Below are 19,035 nucleotides of genomic sequence, written 5' to 3'. Positions count from 1 at the left end.
GACAGTATTGTGTCGAGGCACAGATCTGGGAAGGGTACCAAATAATTTCTGCAGCATTGAAGGTCCCCAAGAACACAGTATCCTCAAAGAAGTTTGGAACCACCAAGACTCTTCCTAGAGCTGCCCCCCCGGCCAAACTGAGCAATCGGGGGAGAAGGAGCTTGGTCAGGGAGGTGACCTTCCAGAAGGACAACCATCTCTGCAGCACTCCACCAATCAGGCCTTTATGGTAGAATGGCCAGATGGAAGCCACTCCTCAGTAAAAAGGCACATGACAGCCGACTTGGAGTTTGCCAAAAGGCACCTAAAGGACTCTGACTATAAGAAACAAGATTATCTGGTCTATTGAAACCAAGATTGAACTCTTTGGCCTGAATGCCAAAGCATCACGTCTGGAGAAAACCTGGCACCATGCCTAAGGTGAAGCATGGTGGTGGCAGCATCATGCTGTGGGGATGTTTTTCAGCAGCAGGGACTGGAAGACTAGTCAGGATTGAGGTAAAGATGAACAGAGAAAAATACAGAGAGATCATTGATGAAAACCTGCTCCAGAGCGCTCAGGACCTCAGACTGTGGCAAAGGCTCACCTTCCAACAGGACAACGACCCAAAGCACACAGCCAAGACAACGCACGAGTGGCTCTGGGACAAGTCTCTGAATGTCCTTCAGCCAGAGCCCGGACTTGAACCTGATCGAATATCTCTGGAGAGACCTGAAAATAGCTGTGCTGCGACGCTCTCCATCCAACCTGACAGAGCTTGAGAGGATCTGCAGAGAAGAAGGGGAGAAACTCCCCTAATACCGGTGTGCCACACTTGTAGTGTCATACCCAAGAAGAATTGAGGCTGTAAACGCTGCCAAAGGTGATTCAACAAAGTACTGACTAAAGGGTCTGAATACTTATGCAAATGTGATATCTTTTTTTTATATTAATGTGTAAACATTTCGAAAAACCTGTTTTTGCTTTGTCATTATGGAGTACTGTTTGTAGATTGATGACAAAAACAAAACAATTTCATCTATTTTAGAATAAGGCTGTAACATAACAAAATGTGGAAAAAGTCAAGGGGTCTGAAAACTTTCCGAATGCACTGTATGTGAATGGCAGGGGTCGTGACATGACATGAGGTCATGGCACATACAGAATTCACACGGGCCAACTATCAATTGCGAAAGGAGATAACCATTCACAGTTTGAATGATTGTCTGGGCTGAAGGTGGCAATGAGGATGCAGTTGGCCGTCAGGGTGTGTAGCCTTTGAACAGGTAAACTCAGCGATTCTCGGCTCCATCTTAATGAAAGGGTAATGGGCCCTTGTAGAGGAGCCATTTGGTATGTTCAGCCTAAATGACTTTAGAGAGAGCTCCAGCAGAGCTCCAAGCAAAGCGTCTCAGTGATGCAGTTTATCACCTCTGTCCATCCTCACAGAAGCCCATGTCACAAACACACACAGTTCTACACACAGACACACACATAAAATGCACACACTCGAACTTGCGCACACACAAACACCCAAGCATATAGTAAAAAACGCTTGTTAAAATTCCTTGTTGGGGGACTGTTTTGATTAAAATGACACAGTGCCGGGCTGCACCATGAAAAGGACCAGTCAATGATGAAGCCCCCCCACAAGCCAAAACACCTCCAGGGCCTTTAACAGGCCTTCAGCTGCTGGCCGCTTTGCTAAACCCTATGACCCCACTGAGAGCACGTGACATGCAGAACTGAGCAGGGACTTCAACACAATCAATCAGCCCTTAAGTAAAAAGGAGCTTAGGGGGTTTAACGTGTCCTGACAGAGACAAGGGAGGAATTTCCGAGCTAGGACATGGTTCACGTGAGGAAACCGAAGAAGGAAAAACAAAACACAATGCCAAGATGTACTAATGCTGCTCCCTCTGGCTGTCCACCATTGGAGTGAAGTTCAGTTTGTCATAACAGTCTTTAACCTCAGGTCCTTCATCAATCAAGATCAGTCAAAAGCAGTAAAGATAGCGATCAGCACATGTACATCTGAGTGGAGGACATTTATCAACATGTTGCAAGTCGTTCATTTTCTCGTATTAACAAAGTAGCATGTTGAATGTATATTTCAGCAACCGCGCAACACCTTGCTGGTCAACCCCGGTTATACCTCACTTTGAATAAGAAATGAATAATCGAAATATCCCTGGAACCTTTAATTATTTGCAGTCAAAACTTCTGAAGATTATATGTACTGTTAAATGCCTCGCTTGTGATAGAATAAAGATAAATAACATGTTTCTGAATTAGAGTTTAGGATGACACTTGTAAAGATGATGAGGAGTCAAACATCACAGCTGAAAACTCTGTAGAATGTTAGCTGATCCCACCTGTAGTCCCATCCAATAATATACTTGGGGCAGACTAAAGAGGAACATGAATGGCATGTTTCACCCTAAAGGGGCAGGGGGGAGTGGTGTGTTTATTTGACCATTTAGTGCACAATGCTGTCACATAATGGTCACTGAGAAGGCAGCTGGACAATGGACCTGAGTGTATGTCGGGAGAACAAGTTTTGTGCTGTTGTACTGTGGGTCAAAACGGGAATGTGTGTATGAGAGAATCTAGGGGCATATGTGTTTAACCAGCATGAAACAACATTGCATCATCTGGCATCTATTTTGCAGAACACAAGCAGCACATTAGGCTGGGGCTGGGCTCCCCCTTATTGACTGTAAGTGGAAAGACAATGTGGCTATTCAGTGTGGCTATTCTCTCAAGTAGCCAACTCCTGGAGAGAGAAAGAGAGAAAAGGAGAAGCAAGAAGAGAAAATTTCCGTGTGAATGAGAAATTGAAAGATCAAAAGACTAGAAGGAAAGAAACTAAAGATTGGAACACACAGACACAGGGAGAGACAGTCCGAGACAGGCCCCTGTAGAGGGCATCACCTGAGGCAGCAGGTGCATTCCGTCTTTACATTTTTTCCCAGAGCGTTGTTAATGAGTTATGGATTTGGTTGCTAATGTAATCGGTGTGAAATGGCTAGCTAGGTAGCTGTGGTGCGCGCTAGCAGCCTTTCAGTCGGTGACGTCACTTGCTCTGAGATTTGAAGTAGTGGTTCCCCTTGCTCTGCAAGGGCCGCGGCCTTTGTGGAGCGATGGGTAACGATGCTTCGTGGGCGACCAATGTTGATGTGTGCAGAGGGTCCCTTGTTCGCACCCGGGTCGGGGCGAGGGGATGCTGTAAAGTTATACTGTTACATTGGTGCCGTGACCCGGATCACTGGTTGCTGCGGAAAAGGAGGAGGTTGAAAGGGGGGTGAATGTAACCGATGTGAAATGGCTAGCTAGGTAGCGGTGGTGCGCGCTAGCAGCCTTTCAGTCGGTGACGTCACTTTCTCTGAGACTTGAACTAGTGGTTCCCCTTGCTCTGCAAGGGCTGTGGCTTTTGTGGAGCGATGGGTAACGATGCTTCGTGGGTGTCAGTTGTTGATGTGTGCAGAGGGTCCCTGGTTCGCGCCCGGGGCGAGGGGACAGACATAAAGTTATACTGTTACACTACCACACTGTTTGGAATCAACAAGAACTGGGTGGACCTCTGAATTGGCAGGTGTGTAACATTTACGAGTCTGCAAAATAACTCAAAGATATTAGAAGGGATAAATGGACACAATAGCAGCATGTCAACACTTCCATCACGGCAGAAACGCGAACAAAAGGTTAAGACTAATATGGAATCATTAAATCACCCTTATCACATTGCTCACCTCTTTTTTGTTACCATCGGGCATGTGTTTTGTGGGCTGCACACTGATGTTGGGGCAACAAACATGGCCTCAGGACCGAACCCTATGGTACACCCTCTATTTCTCCAACAGCACACCAACCATTTGAAAAAAGTATTGCTCTGTACAGAACCAACCCACACAATCTAGCATCTCTTTCCATTTCCTTCTGTACAAAGATATGGGCCCGGGCTCTGGTCCAGCATATGGCTTGTGCCCATTGGACTACTCCTGATTGTGTTCACACAGGGTTGACATCAGCAGTGATCCAGTGTGTTCACGCTGGTGAAGTGTGTTAGGGGTGTGTGCCTCTGACCGGCTCAGCTGGTAATAGGTTCCAGACACACTCTCAACAAAGCTGCAGCTTGGATTGTGTTTCATTGGATGCAGCTGCGCGGTTATGTATCTGGCATTATATTGGCAATGACATAAGCTCGACCTGCCGGCAAAGCGTGAGTATCTCGCAGACGTGGTCGGTGCCGCTCCTCTGATCTGGTAGTCTGTGGCGAGATGGAGATGACTATGTGCTAGACAAGTGCTGAAAGCGTGTGGACTGGATGGGATCGCAAAGTCTTCAGATCATGCAGGTCAATGCACTCACACAGACGGCGTTAAGTGGAGAAAAAAACTATATCCTCCTCTTTGAGGAACAGCTTGCAAACATTTTCCCTCGCTAACTTTGCCAGACAGAAAACATTGTGAGTGTGAGACTCAAACACTGCTGTATACTGCAAAATCCAGACTTTTGGTTTATGGAGGTGCACAAATTCTGGTCTGATAATCTCATAATGACGTAGGGTGCGCTGTTCTAAGGGGAAGTTTTGGGTGGGGGGGTTAATGTGAAAGTCAGGGCATCCTGTCTGAAAGGTAATTGTGTGTGACAAAGGGCTATAGATAGAGCTGGTAGCTGGGGGTTCATAATGCACATGGGGCTGCCCTGCCCATTGTGTTTACACACACCAGCCGCCAGAGAAAGTCCTGGCCCTCTCACTGGCTGGGCTCCATTAACACACTAAATCAGAGAGACCAAAAGGTCAGTCAATGGTTTCCACCTCTAAAGTGGAGGTGATGGTAAGGGTGCACAGGGCCTTTCTAGGAATGAAAGGGTATTGCCCCAATGAAGAAGATTGAATGATGCTCTGATGCTAATGTTGACTGAGTGAATACAATCTCATCTTTTTCAACAACAGATGTTCTACATTCTGAGCGTTACAGTATGCTCTTATGATAAATATCGCTGAGGTTCAAAGTAATGGAGCGAGGGTGTTGGTATTCCACACACAGTAATGGGGCGAGGGTGTTGGTATTCCACACACAGTAATGGGGCGAGGGTGCTGGTATTCCAGACACAGTAATGGGGCGAGGGTGTTGGTATTCCAGACACAGTAATGGGGCGAGGGTGCTGGTATTCCACACACAGTAATGGGGCGAGGGTGTTGGTATTCCACACACAGTAATGGGGCGAGGGTGTTGGTATTCCACACACAGTAATGGGGCGAGGGTGTTGGTATTCCACACACAGTAATGGGGCGAGGGTGCTGGTATTCCAGACACAGTAATGGGGCGAGGGTGTTGGTATTCCACACACAGTAATGGGGCGAGGGTGTTGGTATTCCACACACAGTAATGGGGCGAGGGTGCTGGTATTCCAGACACAGTAATGGGGCGAGGGTGCTGGTATTCCAGACACAGTAATGGGGCGAGGGTGCTGGTATTCCAGACACAGTAATGGGGCGAGGGTGCTGGTATTCCAGACACAGTAATGGGGCGAGGGTGCTGGTATTCCAGACACAGTAATGGGGCGAGGGTGCTGGTATTCCAGACACAGTAATGGGGCGAGGGTGCTGGTATTCCAGACACAGTAATGGGGCGAGGGTGCTGGTATTCCAGACACAGTAATGGGGCGAGGGTGCTGGTATTCCAGACACAGTAATGGGGCGAGGGTGCTGGTATTCCAGACACAGTAATGGAGCGAGGGTGCTGGTATTCCAGACACAGTAATGGGGCGAGGGTGCTGGTATTTCAGACACAGTAATGGGGCGAGGGTGCTGGTATTCCAGACACGACGAGGAGTCAGATATCACAGCTTGAAACTGGCTAGATACAGACCCCGAGTTGTGTCAGAGATAACAGCCTGTTTTTGATCATTTATTCCTCAGATTGAGCGACTACACTGTTCCTCTTTGCTCTACCCTGTCAAGCCAAACCAGGTCTGGCCACTGTAGGAACTTTGATTTAAAAGCCATCAAATAAATGAAGGCAATTTATCAACCCCGGTCGAATAGATTGCATTCGTGTAATTTATCATAGTTGGAGAGAGTTCAAATATGGTGGGGATGATGTATTGTATCTCTCTGCACGCTATAGCAACGTCTCATTGGTGCTGTCGCCACCAAAGTTCAACACAACCAATGCAATTACAGTGCAGACAGCAATATGACGTCACCGCCACCGCAAGCGCATTGCTGTGGGTTTAGTCACTTTTATAATGTCAAAGGCTAAGAAAATAACTCCTCAGCTCCCACCCCACCGAGCCTCTTTATTCGTGTGGGATAAACTTACATTAGGTCATTGAGCTCAACTAGTGCTTAGGCTTTCTCTGATACTTTTATTGGGCTGGTCGTCATTCTTAGTATCAACAGAATTAACAAAGCCCCAGGTGAGCAAAGGTATTTATATTACACGGTATAATAGTAATAAAATCTAAATAACTGAGTAACCACCTCACAAGGCTTGATTATGCAGCTGCCTAGAGGACTATTATCTTAACATTACATAATCACCAGTCTATTCAATGAAAACCATCAGTGTTTAAAGAAGGCTTTCACGCTCTGCCGTCCGCAACGACTCCAGGGACTCCTCTCAAAACATACAGTGAAAACATTCAACTCTGAACATGGGGCTGGATTCAATCAACACACCCCCGGATTTGTCTGTCACTATGAAACTCTAATTTGAGGCCTTAGATTGGTCTCCTTTCTCAGACAACTCTTTTTGATCCCTTATGTGGCTACAGACCTAAAGATAACTGAGGAAATGTGATAATAGTGAATTTGGAAAACAATCCTATAGAATCCAGACGTGACATCTTTGATCATTTGGCCAATCCCAGAGTACCCCACCTGTTAACTGGACAAAAACAGATTAAACATGGTAAGAAAGAAAACCTGTAAAATATCTCAAACTGATTTAAAGGACCAGAATGGGAGAAACACCATTGAATCTCCAGCATGACGAACTATGGGTAATATTGTCACTGATATTGTAGACTATTTCAACAGCTTCCTAGAGCCTCAACTGTCAACGACCTCTAATCCCCAGGGAGTGCTCTAATAATACAGTGCTACTCAGATCCTCTGACTCTACAGCACCATTAGTCTTATGGTCATTGCTGAGAGAGCAAATAAACAGTTACAGTATCACAAAGCTATGCCAATGTGTATAAGGTCAAGATAGAAAAGTGACACATTGATCCTGCCCTATGTCACTCACAGTAGGCTGTGGTTCATCAACATTAAGCCTCAGAGTGGATTGCAGGCACAACTAAGAGCATTCCCAAGGGATTTTTCCTCATTGCCAGTGAGCAAGTACGATTTGCCCCACCAAACACCTGTGGACGTGTTCTACAGATATAAGTTCAAAAACTAACTGAAAACATGAAAACCCCTTGTTTGCTTGAATGCAATCATCATGTGTCAAAGATGTTCAAACAGCATGTACCTCATGCACTTGGTGGAAAGCAGTTACATCCCTGTGCGTTGTGTTGAGTCTCCATGTGATGTTGCCAACCACATTCAGTGCTGTGACTGTTGACAAGTGTCTTGATTTCACCCTGTGCCAAGAGCTCTTAAAATGGAGGTTGAAGTTGAGCACAAGCACATGATTTAAGAGAGAGGTTGCACCAAAGACAAGAAGAGATAGGGGGCTGTGCACCAGGGGGAGGACCGTTGACAATGATGAATGAGAGACTCTCAATTTACTTTCAATCATCCCTATTCTGCATTATTTTTAGACAGCCTCCTCGCTTACGGTAATAAATAAGACTGATAGTGGAGTTGTGGTGTGCAAGAAGTTCACATTCACAAGATAATCTATTAGGGCCAGGATCTATTAATCTAGCTGGACTGACCAGTTGATGGGCAGGCTCATATTGAATGCTGTCATTGGTATGGGTAGGCTACTTCAGACTCAGAAGGCATCTAATAACATCATTTTGAAAGATAATGCTGTCAACAAAGTATAGTGTGGTGCAGGCCATTAGCTAGAAGTAGGCATATCAGATAAAATGGTGCCAGCCAGGGAATCAGTCCAAGAACGGTTCATTATTGTTGCCAATGAATCTGGCACATTAGCAGTGAGTGTGCTCACATCTGCTCTGGCTCTAAGGCTGCATTTACCCAGGCAGACCCAATTCTGATATTTTTTCCACTTATTAGTCTTTTAACCAATCACATGATATAGTTTCACATCAGATCTTTTTCAGGGCTGATCTGATTCGTCAAAATACCAATTAGTGAAACAAATATTAGAATCGGGCTGCCTTTGTAAACGCAGCCTAAGAAGCATTCTATGCTGAAGGCAGCACATAAAAGGTGGAGACCAGTAGCTCTGTTTGCCTCAAGACATGTAGTGCTGGTCAGGGATGTTTCAGAAAATAGTACAGTACATCTGACTCGTGGAATAATTTAGAGTAGAAGATTTACTTTAATATAATTGTTCCGTGAAAGAAAATCACGTAACATAAATGAAAAGCACCCGCTTCAGAAAACTAAACAACAGCGGCTCCACGAGGCGAAGAAATTAGATGACAAGCTTGTCGAATTGACTCAACCTATTTCGTTGAATATAATTGCATAATTGTGAAATCAATGTAATGGCATACAGTAGGCTAGGCTAGGTGATAGACTAAATTGATTTATCAGCAGGAGTGCGAATTAAATATCAAAAGTATATTGACGTAATGGGTTTATGGCCAAGTTTACAGATAGATGCACTCAATACACATTATTTCAGCAAGTCACCGGTCGTTCCTTACCTGTTAGCATTCCCGACCCTGACTCGCCTGCAGAGTCTGTCCATTCATCATCAACGGAGGCGGCGCTGATATTGAAGAGCCCCATTAGATAACATGCCCACTTTATCCCCCTGGGTAACATTGTCCTTCAATATCAAAAAGTCTTAAACTGTTCAAAACAATTAACATTGAACAATAATGGTAATGAAATGCGTCCTCATGTGGATGGGATGCGGAAACAGCAACACCCAAGCGCACTATGCATATTTGGTAAAGTCAACGTTTTTCCGCTCACTCAAAACTTCTCACTTATAAATCAGTGAAGATATTATAACTTCAGTTAAGACAAAAATAGGTATTTGTCATGAATAGAACATTAGCTGACTTGTTTTGAAGATCTCTCTCCATAAGCATCTGTGTGTGGCAATTGCAACCTCTCCACCGTCTCTTTCAGGACCAACTCACCGCAAGTACTCCACAGCTCCCCGCCCACCCCCTGAGATCCAAGCCAATGAAACCCCTCTTTGGTTCACACCTCACAAACTGTCTATAGCTGTGACAACAGACTCACTAGGCTACTGGGAGACAGACAGCTCCTCTGGCTAGTTTGTCAGGCAGAATTCAGATACACTTGGGGCAGGTGGTCAATGGGGGCAGGTAGTTAATGGGGCTCAGCCACTTCTGAGAATGACTGCAAAGGCTTGATGAAAATACAGATGTATTCAAATCTAATTATTAACTAATAAGCAAGCCCCTACATATGCCACTCTTACAATAAAGACATCCACAACAAAACAGATCACCATCAAGCAGGTGAATATATCACCAAGAAATATGCCAACTCATTGGCTTCAATCATGTTCATATATCTTTATTCAAGGACTTCTATTCATACAAAATGTAATGGTAGAAATAACTGTAGGATTGACAGTCATAGGCCTATAACATATCAGGCAGCAAAGGACCCAGTTACTCCAGACCAGAACCTTCAAATATAGTTCAATACTTTAGTTGAAATGTTATTCAAGCTCTTTGACTTTCCAGAAACGAAGACATTTGCATTAATTAAAGATCTTCAGAAAATACAACCAGTGAACAGATTGTTTATCTTCATACACTACATTCTTTATACAATGTCTTTTTTTTGCACATGCACATACTTTTCATAACATGCAAACATGACATGTCCAGGGAATATAGCCACAGGAAAACTGGATGAGGTATGCCGAGACAAACTGGTGTGGTTTTAAAATTGGCGACCTATTTACTGGGAGGGTGGGGTGAGTGAGGTTTAAAACATGATGGGTGTGTTCACAGATCTAGGGGTACACACTCATTTTATCCCCCACTATGACACCATATTGGCACACAGAGGCCAAAGGAAGATTCCTGCAATCCTACATATAGCCATGTTCACATTTAATAACTTCAATTCAAAGTCTAATATTTCACCTTTGACGATCCATCAAATAGATTGCACGAGTTATCTGACTATAGAAAACATAATAAATGCTATTTCTGATTTAGTACAATAAAAACAAACATTTGTCCATCTGGGTGGTTCTATCAGAGTACATGCAAATCGACTTGCTGAACTCAAAATGCCCTGTTTGACATAATTCAATTTATAACCATTGTGCCTTCATTAATGCATTTTCAACGTACATTATATACTACATTTACATTTTACAAATCTTGGTTAATAAATCCTATGTAAAATTTGGTAAAAAGTCATGCTAAAGCCTGAACCTGGAGACCCCAGAGGGTAAAGCTACAGCGCAGATGAGAATTCGTCCCAAAGTGTCATCTTGTTGCATAGCCCTACTTGAAAGAGTCAACACTCAACACAACCCTTCAATACCTGTGAACACACAAGGTTGTAGGCTATGTATCAGTTAGTGAAACCCTTCACACGACCCTGCTTTCAGGAGAAATATATCTGGAGGAAAACAAACCCATGACATATTGGCAAAAGTGGCAGAATTCATTAACTGTACATTTACTCTACTTTATCTGAGAGATTTGGAGTCATACATTTGAATATATTGTTGATATCGATAAGAACACGTAAAGTGAAACTTTCCTTGTTGGAAGGAATCACAAAGGGCACTTTTTCCCTTGGAACCACTTTTCCTTACATCTCACTCTGGCAGTGCTGTATATTTTTGGAAGAGAAAGGCAAAAGCTCTGTATACACCCTTAAGCAACAGTACAGGCAACTTTGACAAGTTCAAGACCCTGGCATGCATTTCATTGCTTTCTTTGGATCTGTAGTTCTGACCTACTTATATAATCATATTGTACATAATTACCAAAAATCTTTCCCTCCTTGGAGATTCAAAGAAAAGGCTTTGTTCATTCCAAACCAGCAATTCATACTGTAGTCCTTAAATTACGTAAACCTCTCTTTGCTTTTCAACTATATAAATGTCTACTTATATGCATAACCAGTTATTATATACCTCATATACTGTATACCTCATATCATACGTTCCACCCTCTCCTCTCCAGTGTTGATACATCACAAGTCAGGCTGCATTATAGCTTTACAATAACACATCTTTAATGATAGGCACTTGGTATTCAGCCACTAGAGCAATACGTTAGAAACAGCTGACCTACCCAACAACACTCATCATTTACACTAGGTACAACTCACTAAATAATGAACATCCTGAAAAGATATTCCATAGAAAATATATTAGAATCTTCAGTCCTGTGTTTTTTTGTTGTTGAGAAATGGTTCAACATGTCATGGGTTACATGGAAAAACAGCAGCAATACGAGACCTACTTAACCATATGTATGTTTCTGTAATACCTATAGAAGCCCAAAGCTTGTGTAAAAAGAGTAAAAGAGATACTAGATTTTCTGCAGAGGGGGAGGGGATTTGAGTGGTAATGCATTTTTATCACCACTTGTGTCTCCTGGTTCCTCTCATTTTACTTCCAGACCCAGCAGACACATGAAAGGAAACACACCATACGCAGTAGATCACCTGCTGGGTGTCAAAGAACATTGGCTATTCATTGTGTAGAAAATGGCGGCCGATGGTCTGTGGTCAGAGGCGATAGGCCACCAGCTGCTTTTAGCCGTAAGACAGCACAGTGTGTTTTGTCCTTTAGACAGCAATAGTATGTAGCCCATTTTTAAAATTGGAATATAGGGTGAAATAAAGATTTTTCTGCTCAATCCTGCAGTGAAACACTGTTTAAAGTCTTAGTTGTTTTCCCCCACAGACAGTAGGAAGACATTTTGGCTTTTTTTTCACCTAATAAACCCAAGGTAAAATATCCAAGAGGGATTTCACATGTCCTCTGGACTATGCACACTATCGAAATAAGCTTTAATTTCAGTGCAAGAAAGGAATTGAGAAAATGTCATAGCAGGTGTCCTTTGTCCTTTAGTGTCCTTTGTGTAGAAAAGAGAAAACATCACAAAAAACGGGAATGATTTTCCTTTTCAGAGTACTTTTCAATGTTTTACACATCTTGGAACATACCTCTCACCCTTGGCCACCTAGGAGCACACAGGAACTGACAAAACTGTACTGTCATGTACTGTACTGTACAAAAGATGAGCGAGTTCATCAACGTTCAAGCTAAAACGCTTCCAGATATGTGGAGGGGGATGTTAGCTAAACCACACTATGCTACACTAGCACCAGTCATCCTCTTCCTTCTCACGGAAACTCCCAGTCCCTCTGGGGCTGGAGCTTGAAACGGCATTGACCCCAAGAGTGAAGTGGTACCCGTTTGGGATCCCACCCCGGCCCTGTGGGGCAGGTGCAGAAGAGGGCCCAGCAGCCCCATGGGAGGCTGAGGCAATGATCCTAGGGGAGTGGCTCCCTCCATGGTTGCTCACAGCATCCTGGAAGTTGTCAGGCTCCTCAGGGAGTCTGCGTGGAGGGGCGTTCCGCAGACAGGGGCTCAGGTTTGGGTCTGAGCCAATGAGGGTGACGGGTATGGGGGGTGACTCCAGCAGGGCGTCACGCTCCGAGAGTCCACGACTGAGAAAGGACTGCTGCCCTGTGGCACCAAACTGCATGGGCAAGGAGTTTCCAGTCTTGTAGGCCACGGCGGGGCGGGGGGTCAGGGGGGTCTGGGGGAGCTGTCTGCGCCCACGGCAGGATGGACTAGATCCAAAGGTTAGGACCACTTGGCTGCCTTTACTCATCCCGATTCTCTGCAGGAGACAGAAAACAAAGCAGAGAGTCGTAGAGATGAAGCGATGGACAGGATATCGCCCCCCCCCACCTAACCTAAATCATCTCACCCTAAAGCAGCACTAACATCTCTCCCTCAAACCCCAAGCTCCAGGGCCACTCACCTGCTTGAAGAGGCCTAGGTCGTGGGTCTCTCCAGGGGAGGTGGAGCGGCTGGGGCCAGCTGACTTGGTGTGGCAGTGCTCCCTGCCTACGTAGCGCTCACAGGAGTAGTAACGCTTCGTCTCCCCGGCTGCAGATTGGTGCCTCCTCTCATGAGGCCGGCCACGGTCATGCTCCCTCGCCCGCTCCCTGGTCAAGCCCTCCACAGGAGGGTCAACAGACGAACCTGGGGCACACACACACAGTATTAGGGACTGATGTAACATACAGGCATGTGAAGTATGTGCATGTGCATCCCTCAGACCAAATTAAAAGGAATAAAGACAAAACATCAGAAAATAATTTGTGCTGACCTTTAAATTTTCTTCCAAAATCCAATGTCTGATGTCTGATGAAAACCACAACGACAGAACAGAACAGCTTCAAGTGTCTGTTTTTCACTCTTCATGTGTCAGAGCCCTGTCCTGGTGTGTCTGTCCCAGAGGAATGTATCACTTTCTCTGCATCTCCCTCCCTGTCTTCATCTCTCCCTCCCTCCTTCCTTCCCTGTCCTCTCTCCCTCCCCTCTCTGCCCTGCCAAAGGTGTCCATAAATCCCCCTGACTGGGCTTGCCCAATAAAGCCCAGCTGCTGCTGGCCTCTAACGCTAACACAAAACCACCCTGCGCCCCTGACACTACCCTCCACCTACACTACACCATGACCACAGACTGATCTCTATTGCAGATCACCTCCGTGTCATTATCAGTGGACGGCTGACCAGCCAGCCCACCAGTTCCGTGGATCATGTTTCTGCTTCTTGGAGGTCAGGGCTAGGTTCCAATTAGCACCCTATTCCCTGTGTAGTGCACTACTGTTAACCATAGGTCCCTATGGGACCTGGCCAAAAGTAGTGCACTATATGGTGATTAGGATGCAATTTCAGACATGACGTCATACAGCGCAAACAGGGACTTAGGGGTGCCATCATAGTCTCTGAGCCATGTGAAATGGTACGGTATATGTGTGGTTGTCTATCAATTAGGTCAGTACGGGTTTGAGTGTGTATTGATGACCTTTGACCTATGTGAGAAAACATGGACTACACTGTCATACTATCCAGGTCTGTGCCCAAACAATTTGAGCTTCTACTTTTAAAAATCCACCTTTCCAGAAACAAGTCTTTCACCGTTGCCACTTGCTATAGACCACCTTCTGCCCCCAGTTGTGCCCTGGACACCATATGTGAATTGATTGCCCTCCATCTATCTTCAGAGCTCATGCTGTTAGGTGACCTAAACTGGGACATGCTTATCACCCCGGCCATCCTAAAATCTAAGCTTGATGCCCTCAATCGCACACAAATTATCAATGAACCTACGAGGTACAACCCCAAATCCGTAAAAACAGGCACATATCATCCTAACCAACCTGCCCTCCAAATACACCTCTGCTGTCTTCAACCGGGATCTCAGCAATCACTGCCTCATTGCTTGCGTCCGTAATGGGTCTGCGGTCAAACGACCACCCCTCATCATAGTCAAACGCTCCCTAATACACTTCAGCGAGCAGGCCTTTCTAATCGACCTGGCCCGGGTATCCTGGAAGGAAAATCGACCTCATCCGGTCAGTAGAAGATGCCTGGTTACTCCTTAAAAGTGCTTTCCTCACCATCCTAAATAAGCATGCCCCATTCAAAAAATGTAGAACCAGGAACAGATATTGCCCGTGATTCACTCCAGATCTGACTGCCCTTGACCAGCACAAAAACATCCTGTGGTGTTCTGCATTAGCATCGAATAGCACCACAATATGCAACTTTTCAGGGAAGTCAGGAACCAATATACACAGGCAGTTAGGAAAGCAGAGGCTAGCTTTTTCAAACAGAAATTTGCCAAACCCACTGGCTCCAGGTCATCTATAAGTCTTTGCTAGGTAAAGCCCTGCCTTATCTCAGCTCACTGGTCACCATAGCAGCACGCGCTCCAGCAGGTATATTTCACTGGTCAACCCCAAAGCCAATTCCTCCTTTGGCCGCCTTTCCTTTCAGTTCTCTGCTGCCAATGACTGGAACGAATTGCAAAAATCACTGAAGCTGGAGACTCATATATCCCTCACTAACTTTAAGCACCAGCTGTCAGAGCAGCTCACAGATCACTGCACCTGTACATAGCCCATCCAACTACCTCATCCCCATACTGTTTTTTTTGTGTGCTCCTTTGCACCCCAGTATCTCTACTTGCACATTCATCTTCTGCACATCTATCACTCCAGTGTTTAATTGCTAAGTTGTAATTATTTTGCCACTATGGCCTATTTATTGCCTTACCTCCCTTATCTTACCTCATTTGTACACACTGTATATATATACTTTTCTATTGTGTTATTGACTGTATGTTTGTTTATTCCATGTGTAACTCTGTGTTGTTGTTTGTGTCGCACTGCTTTACTTTATCTTGGCCAGGTCGCAGTTGTAAATGAGAACTTGTTCTCAACTGGCCTACCTGGTTAAATAAAGGTGAAATTAAAATTTAAAAAAATTAAAAACTCTTGGCTGCTGATGCCCATGTTCTGTGGGGCCCAGGCTGCCAGAGATATTCTCCACTAAAAAGTTTTTTTAAGCCTCACTCAGTCACAGCCTGTACATGAGACGTGCTGATTTCACATCGTACACAGTTTGTAGAGCGGCCGCCCCGTCGCCCCTAAGGGGAGCTACTACTGGAGCAGCTTAGCCAACATTTTATAACTACCGTTTTTGAGGCCATAGAACAAAGAAGAACGGCAAATACAAATCGAAAATCTAATCCACACAAAGCAGATTTTCCTCGGGGAGCTCATAAGTCTCTTTGCTAGTCAGATGGAAAACTTGACACACAAAATCCCTGGCTCAAGTCCTTTGGGAAGCGCAACAGAGAAACCCCTTTCCATCATAACCCGATCAGGTCCGTAATACGATAAGGAATTTATGCCACTATGCAAAGGCGTCCAAGCGATTTGGAACAAGAGCAAGGGCTCTTTTGCTGCTTCTGAGAATGAACGGTGTCCTTACTCTATTTCTGTATGAATTCATAGTTCAACAACTTGGACTGCATGGGTTCCACAGTGAGTGAGATATCTTTGAGAGTGTGTATGTTGTTGCATGACCATGTGAAACAAGTCTGTGTGTGTATGTGTGCACATGCATGCATCATGTGGTACCCCTCTCACATGCTGTACTAGAAGGCTGAACGCTGGTTGCCCTGTCAAGTGACTTCTGCTTCTTGTCCCTGTCCTTGTCCCTGCGTCTGTGACAGCGGTGGTGGTGATGGTGATGGGGCCTGTCCTGGGCTTGACCTGGGGCCGAGGAGGCCTGGGCTTGGGCCTGGCTGGGCCGCTCCAGGGTGTAGTCTCTCAGACTCATCTCCTGGGGGCACTGGGAAGCCAACGTGGACGCCGACCGCCTGATAGGACTGATGTCAGCAATAGGCTGAGAGGAGTGAGCAAAGAGGAAGAACAGTGAGTGGAGGAATACAAGATGGAGGGCTAGCTACCATAGTAGTGTAGCGTTAGAGTGTTATTTTATACAGCACAACCAAAGCACTACTGGACTGGAGCACCAAGCACCAAACTGTTCACTAGACACAGTACAGACAAGGAAGTACGATCGACCGGTGGACACCACTCTCTGGGCTTGAGACCAACGTTCAACCTCTTCAGAAACAGATGTTGAGGAGACATTTCTGACTGAAACACTCCGAGATTTCCACTAACTATATTTCATCTTGAACACAACACTAATGATTGGCGTAGCACCCTTTGAATCCCAAATCAACCCCTTTGCCCCCATCCCTAGGGCCTAGGCACATGATATCGAACCGAAAGGATATGGTAGGTATAATCAAAATGATAATGATATGGTAATGACTCTACCTTGCCTCTGCCCCCTGGCTAGCTTGGGTCCAGGGCATTATGTGAGGCTTGCTGACATTGTAGGAAGGCTCAGCATCAGCAACCCACATGTAATGCCCTGGACCAGAGCTATAGGTCTTTGGCACGCTAAGTGGCAATATACTGGCACCACACCATATTCACCATACTACCTAAATCTATCACATTGTTGGGATACACACAGGTGCATAGGGGGTAAGCGGTAGGGTCTGATTTGGGGTTGGGCGTACATAATGTTTGGTCCATGTTGTTAAAACTTGTCATATGCTAGCAGGAGACACTGCTAGTGACGAATAAGCAGGGTGTTGACATTTCCCATAACATATTTCACACCTTGACAAGCTCTGATTTTTCTGTGTTTGAAAGAAGCTTGATTAACATGGCAAAATACAACATGATGAACTTTAAGACTGCTGGAATGAACAGCTTCTATCAATGTGGTCCATTAGTAGTAAGTACATAATTACAGTTATTTCTAAAACACTTCAATACTGAGCATCAGGGTGATACTGTAGTTACTTAATAGGAAATGTCTCCACCCTGCCAGATTCTTATCTGACCGAATAGCTCTGCCTGGACTGGAGGTACAGTAACTGAGCTGATAGGCTGGAACACTAACTACGTTATCACCCCCTCTGTTGGTCACAGCCTGGGTGACACCCTGCCATAGTTGACCCATAACGCTGAGTAGTCTCCTGGAAAAAGCATGGGAGTATTCCCAATATAAAAGTCCTGTTCAATTTCCAGTTCTAAGTTGAGTTCTTACTTCATTGTTGAATCGGTATCGCCACAAGTCAACTGACAGATATTATAGATCATAACCAAATTGATTATTGAGGTATACACTCTGTTGTGCTTGTTCCAAGAGTTCTTATCACACAGTTCTGGGCAGTAGCTTCAGTCAGTGGATTGTACAACAACAACAACATATGGAAATAAAGAGACAACAGTACAGTTATGTCAGTAGGAAAGTAGGAAAATAGCAGTCGCTGCTTACATTAAAACATTAACACACCACCCACTGAAACAACACAAACACTAATTCTCACAAATGTCATATGTCACTTCATGGCAAGGAAGCAGAAAATGGCGTACCATGTATGTATGTGGGGAACTTTCAAAGTACTAAAACACTGAACAATAGTTCTACTGTGGGTGACGTGGCTCTTGAATACTCACACCAATATGGGCTTTAACTAATGTCTAAAGAGTGTCAGACAGACAGTGATCAATGTTCCCTCTAATTGTTTTAGGCACTGTGCAAATTTCAGGTCTGCTGAGCGCAAACTTTGTGAAAACATTGTTAAATTGTGAAAATTTTGAAAATTCCTTTGCAACTTCCGGCATGTGTTTACTGTGAACACAGGCTGTACCCGCTTTAAGTTAGTTTTAACAGTGGTCAAGTAGGCTACTGTGGCTATTTGATCATAATGTAGGTCTACCAGAGTGGCCTACCATCAAAAACATTGGAGAAAATGCATCCCATAACATTTTAACATGGAAAAAGCTGTTATATTATTCAGCCTACAGTAGCAGCCAAGGTGTGGTGTTCAATGTAAGAGTTTTGAAAAAAAAACATGCAGGGCTTGACATTAACCTGTTTATCCACTTATCCTTCAGTCAAGGAGGTGACTGAAAATGTTGTGGTGTTTGATGCAAGAAACCATTTTACAATATAAAATGCATTGTTATTCCCATACCACGAAATTATGCTCCCCTCTCTGCCTATTGGCTACTTCACGCCTATCTCAAAATACAACACTGCTCCATTAAGACAAAAAAATCTCTTTACCTGACTCACTTTTCAAAGATGTCTAGAAATGTATACGTTTAGGAAGCAATCACTCCTCTATTACTGACTACAAATGATCTATAACTGGGTTAATAACTCACTAACTACCAAAGGATATGAACAAATGTGCACACGTGGCTACATGCAGCTCTCATTTTTATCTCAAAACAACCGCATCTACTCACAACCTCTCATGCTGTAAACACCGTCCAGTTCACTGTAAATGGCACAGATCCATATATGGCAA

At 44.6% G+C, this 19,035-nt stretch overlaps 2 protein-coding genes across 8 annotated transcripts in view; both read right to left on the bottom strand.

Annotated features, from left to right (window-relative positions):
- The window catches only part of LOC129818348 (collagen alpha-1(XI) chain-like), a 114,627-nt gene extending 105,423 nt beyond the window's left edge, over window positions 1-9,204 (bottom strand). The window contains exon 1 of the mRNA XM_055874155.1: window positions 8,786-9,204. Within this exon, the coding sequence (XP_055730130.1) occupies window positions 8,786-8,906 (121 nt within the window). The 5' untranslated portion in view covers window positions 8,907-9,204. The remainder of the gene's footprint in view (window positions 1-8,785) is intronic.
- A 410-nt stretch (window positions 9,205-9,614) lies between these two features.
- The window catches only part of LOC129818346 (voltage-dependent N-type calcium channel subunit alpha-1B-like), a 209,550-nt gene continuing 200,129 nt past the window's right edge, over window positions 9,615-19,035 (bottom strand). For all 7 annotated transcript variants that reach the window (XM_055874150.1, XM_055874152.1, XM_055874151.1 and 4 more), the window contains 3 exons: window positions 16,277-16,535; window positions 13,094-13,317; window positions 9,615-12,949 (listed from right to left, as the gene is read on the bottom strand). In XM_055874150.1, coding sequence (XP_055730125.1) covers window positions 12,422-12,949; window positions 13,094-13,317; window positions 16,277-16,535 — 1,011 coding nt within the window. In that variant the 3' untranslated portion in view covers window positions 9,615-12,421. The remainder of the gene's footprint in view (window positions 12,950-13,093; window positions 13,318-16,276; window positions 16,536-19,035) is intronic.

The sequence above is a fragment of the Salvelinus fontinalis genome, chromosome 21 (genome assembly GCF_029448725.1).
Source record: "Salvelinus fontinalis isolate EN_2023a chromosome 21, ASM2944872v1, whole genome shotgun sequence".
NCBI lineage: Eukaryota > Metazoa > Chordata > Actinopteri > Salmoniformes > Salmonidae > Salvelinus > Salvelinus fontinalis.
The sequence above is the reverse complement of the archived record's forward strand: the minus strand, read 5'-3'. Positions and strand labels throughout refer to the sequence as shown.